The sequence below is a fragment of the Monodelphis domestica genome, chromosome 2 (genome assembly GCF_027887165.1).
Source record: "Monodelphis domestica isolate mMonDom1 chromosome 2, mMonDom1.pri, whole genome shotgun sequence".
Classification (NCBI taxonomy): Eukaryota; Metazoa; Chordata; class Mammalia; order Didelphimorphia; family Didelphidae; genus Monodelphis; species Monodelphis domestica.
Window position 1 is genome coordinate 73098456 of NC_077228.1, and position 6741 is coordinate 73105196.

The window sequence follows — 6741 nt, forward strand, 5'->3', positions numbered from 1 at the left end:
GACCAGAGGCTTACAGAGAACAGACAGTAGGGCAGAGTCCCCGGAATTCACCAAAACATCCATTTTGTGCTTGTTAGGTTTTCTAGCAATCCCAGATAAATTTAAAAAAAAAAACAAACAACCTGTTTCCTTGCTTCATGGGCCTAAGTGAGGACCATCTAAGTAACTAGCTTCATTGTTGTTACTCATTTGTTCTGCATTTGTGTCTGACTTCTCATGATCACATTTGGAGTTTTCTTGGCAAAAATAACAGTACTTTTCTATTTTTCTTCTTAAGCTTGTTTTATAGATGAGGAAACTGAGGCAAACAGGGTTAAGTGACTTGCTCAGGATCACACAGCTAGTTTGCTATTACCTTCTCTAGCTCATTTTACAGATGAGGAACATAGGCAAAGATGATTGAGTGACTTTCTCAGGGTCACACAGCTAATAAGTGTCTGAAGCCAGATTTAAACTCATGAAGAGGAGCCTTCCTGATTCCAAGCCCCATTTCTCTATGTGCTGTGCCACCTAGTATCATAGGGAATATTTTGTCATGAGGAGTACCACAGGAAAGATGAGGATAACATTCCAGTGTCTTAAGTATAAGTGGGATTGCCCAGCCCTTGGGTGGATCTGTCAGAATCAAAGCATTAGAGTTTGCAGGATCCCTGAGGAACCTTTCCAGGAGCCCCCCATGAAGATGGGGAAGAAATATAACATTTACAGGTGGAAGAGACTACACAGAAGTGGTTTTGACTAACTTCTCCCTGGGTGCATAGAATCATATTATTTTCAGCAAGAAGTAGCCACTCTCATGCCTTCATTTTAGAAACAAGGAAAATGTGATTGAGAAAGTACATCACCTGAATAATGAGGAAATTGGGTGGGGTTTGAACCCAGATCTTTTGAGTCTTAAATCCAGTGTCATCAGACAGAGATCCTTTCAAGGATCCCATAAGGTGCCACCCTATGTTTGTGGGGAGATTTCCAGAGAGGAGTTTTGAATGTTTCCTAAGCTCTTCCTTAGAAATCCTTTTTTTAAAACCTTTACCTTTGGTATTGGAATCAATACTATATATTAGTCTAAGGCAGAAAAGCAGTAAGGGGTAGGCAATGGGGGTTAAGTGACTTGCCCAGCCAGGAAAGTGTTTGATGCCAAATTTGAACCCAGAATGTCCCATCTCTAGGCTATCTATCCACTGTAGCATCTAACTGCCTTCAGAAATTCTTCTTTTCTTTTCCTTTCTCTCTGATGTTATTCACTTGATTTATCCCCACAGAGGAATTCCAGGCTCTTTTGAAGCGACTACCGGAGGACCGCTTCCTGAACTCCACTGCCATCTCCCAGTTCTGGGCCATGGACTTAAGCCTCCAGCACCGTTACCAGCAGCTGGGGACCACCCTGAAACTTCTCTCCAATAAGGCTCACCGTGTCATCCGCCGCCTCTTCAATCTTTGCAAACGCTGCCCCAGACAGCCCCGATTCCGGTTGCCTAAGGAAAGGTGAGCCGCCTAAGCTGGAGCACTCAGCCAGACAAGGCTGGAGCTCTGCGTTTAACTTTCATGACTGGGGCTGATGGTCCTCTCCATACAAATAAGAACAAGAATGATGGGTGGTACCTGGTCTCCCTGAGGGAAAAAAGAAACTAAGCTGTGATATCAGGGTCATTCATTCATTCATTCAACAAAATATTTGCTTTTTAAAAACTATCCTCTTTTAGAATCAATAGTGTGTATTGGTTCTAAGGTAGAAGAGCGGCAAGGTTTAGGCAATGGGGGTTAAGTGACTTGCCTAGGGTCACATAGCTATGAAGTATCTGAGGGCATATTTGAATCCAGAACCTCCCTTTTCTAGCTTCAATCCAATGAACCATGTAGCTGCTCTCTCAACAAATATTTCTAAATGAAAGGAAGTTCAGAAGGAGATACAAATGGATCGGGCAATTTTGTTACTACTGTATTCAATTTAACTTACACTATTTATGAAAATAAACTAAGGGATCAAAGTTCACAGTTTCATATACATCCCCCCTTTTGTTGTTTACATCTGCAGATATTCATGATTCATTCAATTCACCATGAAGAAATACAATTTAAAACTATGTATCTATGAAACATGTATTATGTAACTAGTTATCACAGTGCTGGGGCCATGAGAAGATATTCCCAGAAGCAGAAAAAGGGATCTTTCAAGGAAATTTTAATTTCACTGGAATGACTACAGGAACAAGATGTAGAAATAAATTAGGGGATAGGGAGTTGCCAAATGATCTGATTTCAAATGTGACTTGAGGCACTTCCTAGTTGTGTGATCCTGGGCAAGTCACATAATGTCTATTTCCTCAATTAAAAAATGAGGATACTATGGTAGCACTTACCTTTCAAGGTCATAATAAAGTGTTTAGGACAGTATATAGCATAGAGTAGGTGCTTTATAAATGCTTATTCCTTTCCTTTCCAACAGCATGGGTGACTTATAGCTAAAGAAACTTCTACTCCTGATGTAGGTCAGCACCTTCTCAGCATAATCTTAGAGAGTTACCTGGAGCACTGAGGTTGTGACCTATCCAAGATCATTCAGCTAGTATGAATCAGAAATAAGATTCTCCCTGGTTTTTAGACTGGTTTGCTAGCCACCAAATCATGCAGCATCTTTCATAAAGTAAAAATAATCCAGGGCTAAAACTACATGTAGACACTGAAGGAAAAGGTGATGACGAGAAAGAAGGCTGGGGATAGGAAGCGATGGACATAGATCTTTGGATGGAGGTGGGAAATCTTTCCAGGGAGCCAGAGTGTCACATGAGATGAGGGGCATTTTTAATGGTCTGTGAAAGTACAATAAGACAATGAGCTTTTCTGCAGAGAAGCAGGGCATGATATCAGAGAATAAGCAGTGATAAGCAGTGATATTGAGTGGGTCATCAGAATTATTTGATGGAGAACTTGCCAATAAATGCCGAGAAGTTATTCATAATTCAAGGGAGCCATTGAGGATTGTAGAGCCAGAGAGGAATATGATAAAAATGGTCATGGAAAGAGCTCTTAGCTACTCCCCTAATCAGGATGAATTCAGATTTCTTTGGTACTGACAGAGCAGAGAATGAACAAGGTGAAATAGACTGCTTAGTACTGAATGGGTCTAAGGTGAGTGAGCATTCCCCATGTTAGACCAGGGACCATTTCAGTTTCTTCTTTCCTTCTGCTAACGCTTTCATCAAAGCCTAATTTGTCATCACCTAAGAATTCTGTCTCTACATCTTCCCATTTGAGTATAAAATTTCCCTCTTGTTTTCATTCTCCAGACCCTTATCATATTGGTGGAACCGGATGCAGTCCCTCCTCTACTGTGCAGAAAGCACTTTCCCTGGGACTTTCTTGGAGCAGAGCCACAGCTGCACCTGCCCCTATGACCAGTCCTCCTGCCAGGGTCCCATCCCATGTGCTTTGGGTGACGGGCCAGCCTGCGCTGTCTGTGCTCCAGACAATAGCACCCGCTGTGGGAGCTGCAATGATGGCTATGTGCTGACCCAGGGGTTGTGCCGGCCAGAGGTGGCAGAGTCCCTGGAGAATTACCTCGGCCTGGAGACAGACCTGCAGGACCTCGAACTTAAGTATCTGCTTCAGAAACGGGATAGCCGCATTGAAGTTCACTCTATCTTCATCAGCAATGACATGCGTTTGGGCAGTTGGTTTGATCCCTCATGGAGGAAGCGTATGCTTCTAACTCTGAAGAGCAACAAATACAAGCCAGGGCTGGTACATGTGATGCTGGCCTTGTCCCTCCAGATCTGTCTCACCAAGAACAGCACACTGGAACCTGCCATGGCCATCTATGTCAATCCCTTTGGGGGTAGCCATTCAGAGAGCTGGTTCATGCCTGTCAATGAAGGAAATTTTCCAGACTGGGAAAGGACTAATGTGGATGCATCGGCGCAGTGCCAAAACTGGACACTCACCCTGGGGAACAAGTGGAAGACCTTCTTTGAGACCGTTCATGTCTACCTGAGGAGCCGAATCAAATCCCTAGATGACAATTCTAATGAGACACTTTACTATGAGCCCCTTGAGATGTCTGATCCTTCCAAGAATCTGGGCTACATGAAAATCAACAGCTTGCAGGTCTTTGGCTATAGCATGCCCTTTGACCCTGATGCTATTCGGGATTTAATCCTCCAGCTGGATTACCCATACACTCAAGGTTCCCAAGACTCTGCCCTTTTGCAGCTTATTGAGATTAGGGACCGAGTGAACCAGCTTTCTCCCCCCGGGAAAGTCCGGCTTGACCTCTTTTCTTGCTTGCTCCGGCATCGGCTCAAGCTGGCCAACAATGAAGTGGGCAGGATCCAGTCCTCCCTGAGGGCCTTCAATGCCAAACTGCCAAATCCTGTGGAGTATGAGACTGGCAAGCTCTGCAGCTAACCAGGGGGCCCTGGTTATGCCGTGGACCTGGGAAACAGGAGGAGCCAAGACTGTCCAAAGGGCCTTACCTTAGTGCCAACAGTGTGCATTGAACAAATGAGACCTCAAGGCATGGATTGAATCACATTCAAGGGAGAAAAGATGGACACAGATGTGGGCACATGGAAAAATAATTGTACACACAAACATATGTTTTCTCCCCCTCAGTGGGAGTCTAGAACAAAGCAGAATCTGATTGGTAAAATCAGGGATTTCTGATGTAAGAACAATTGATAAGAGAAGAGATTTTTAAAAGCCTTCTCAAAACACACACACACACACACACACACACACACACACACACACACCACAAATTCTTGAAAGTGATTCTTGCCATTCAAAGGAAAGAAAGAGACAAGTGGGGTTGAGCCCTGAGCCTCCCCCCTTCATGGAGTCACTTTTGTATTCTTTTTAACCAGATGTTTCTAACGATGTAGTGGTTTTGTGTTCCCCATTTTGGTTTTTCAGTTTTTGTATTCTTCCTCTGCTGTGCCCTCTCAACACTGCCTTGTCCTTCAGAATTCACCCCCTTGGGAAACCCTTGAGAATGAAACAGACAGAGATTGTGTTTGTTGCTTCTCCTCACCATCCCTATCCCTCAGCCTTTCTTGACCTTCCCCTCTTCCTCTCTTCCTCACCCACAGTTCCAGGACTCCACACTTCTCCCATCATCCCCATGCATCTCCTCCATCTAACTGGACTTATTCCCTGGAAGCAATGCTGTCAAGTTAGTAACAGGTATTCAATGTATAGGATCACTTTCTTTTCTTTTTTTTTAACCAAAAATATATTTATTTTATGATTTTTTTTTGTTAATTTGCTCCAGACAAGTGACATCTGAGTAAAATTTACCTGGTTTAATATATTTTTTAAAAATGCCTTTTTGAGGAAAAAAATGAGAAAAGAGAAAAAAAAAGAGTGTCTTTCTCTGGGTTGGCTAGAATTTTTGTTTGTTATTGTTGTGAACATGTTGGTGTGCTAGAACTGAATGGCTTGATTGGTGTGGGGACTCGTTAGAAAGAAATGTTGATGTGTTCTAGGCATTGTGCGTGTTGCTGGATGTGTATGTGTGCAAATCGTGAGCATGTTTATGAATGGTCCAAAAGCCAATTAATAGATATTTATTAACACTTGTTATGTGCTTGGCACTAAATAAGGGAAAATATAATCTCTTCATTAGTCTTTTCTCTCACCACATTGTCTTTATTCTAGAATTGGACTCGGTCTGTCTCCACATATAGGAATATACAGCAGGAGGTCAATTTAGACAGTTCTTGCTTGAGAGAGGCAGAACATCTCTGTGTTTTGGTTTACTTGCCTGAGTGAAGGAGAAGCAAAGTGGGGAATCTTTCTTGGGCTCTGTTGCCAGTGGCCTCATCTAATACCCTTTCTTCCATGGGATTCACTCGCAGAGAAAACTGCACAAAATCCAGGAAGCAGCCCCTCCCCAAACCATTCCTTATTCACTAGCCATTTTCCTCTTTTAAAAAATTGTATCTGAAAAGAAACTTTACTTTTGACATGGAGATGGATGCATCATTTCCCACCTGGAGCCTGGCATGGTAAATGTCTCCCAGCTCATCCCTGGGAGAATCACATTTCTCTCTGCTCTCTACATGCTCCCAGTACAATTCGTAGGCATGACAACCCCTATCCTTTTCAGGAGAAAGCACCACATAAATACCGAGCATTTCATTCACCACCTATGGTACATCACAGCTGGTGTAACTGGAATCAGGAGACAGTGGGAAGCCAGTCAGCTCTATTCAAGCCTGTTCAAAGATTGCTGTCATGCTCTGGCTTCCTGCTTTATTATATTAAGTCACTACATCTCTTTTTAGTCTACAAGGACCCAGAATTTTTGTGAGATAAGTGGCCCAGGGCACTACTGCCTTCACAACTCCCACTGAACTCTTCTGGGTCAGGAATACTGAATGATTCCCGCCAGGTCTAATGGTAAACAACCTATAACAACTTGAACTGTTATCTCTGGTTCTGTTACTCCCAAACTTTGGGAATTCTCCCTTTCTACTTCCTCACCTGCAGAGATGAAGCCAAAACTTGTCATCTACTGAGCCAGGACTGTGGAGTTAAGCTAAGTTTGGTGCTGTGGGAGGAGAGGGTGGCATGGGGTGGGTTGAAAAGAGAAACTGCTTCCATCACTTCATAAAGCGTGTCTGAGAAGTGTGAAGTGAGTGTGAAAAGTGTGATTTTATAGTTCTGACATGCATGTCTTCATATTGTATGAGTGGGGGGTAGAGAGAGAGAGAGAGAGAGAGAGAGAGAGAGAGAGAGAGA

The 6741-nt window shown here is 43.2% G+C and overlaps 1 protein-coding gene across 1 annotated transcript in view; it reads left to right on the forward strand.

The window, feature by feature from the left end:
* The window catches only part of BRINP2 (BMP/retinoic acid inducible neural specific 2), a 164236-nt gene extending 158602 nt beyond the window's left edge, over nucleotides 1-5634 (forward strand). The window contains exons 7-8 of the mRNA XM_001373644.4: nucleotides 1263-1485; nucleotides 3288-5634. Coding sequence (XP_001373681.2) covers nucleotides 1263-1485; nucleotides 3288-4404 — 1340 coding nt within the window. The 3' untranslated portion in view covers nucleotides 4405-5634. The remainder of the gene's footprint in view (nucleotides 1-1262; nucleotides 1486-3287) is intronic.
* Nucleotides 5635-6741: the final 1107 nt, after the last annotated feature.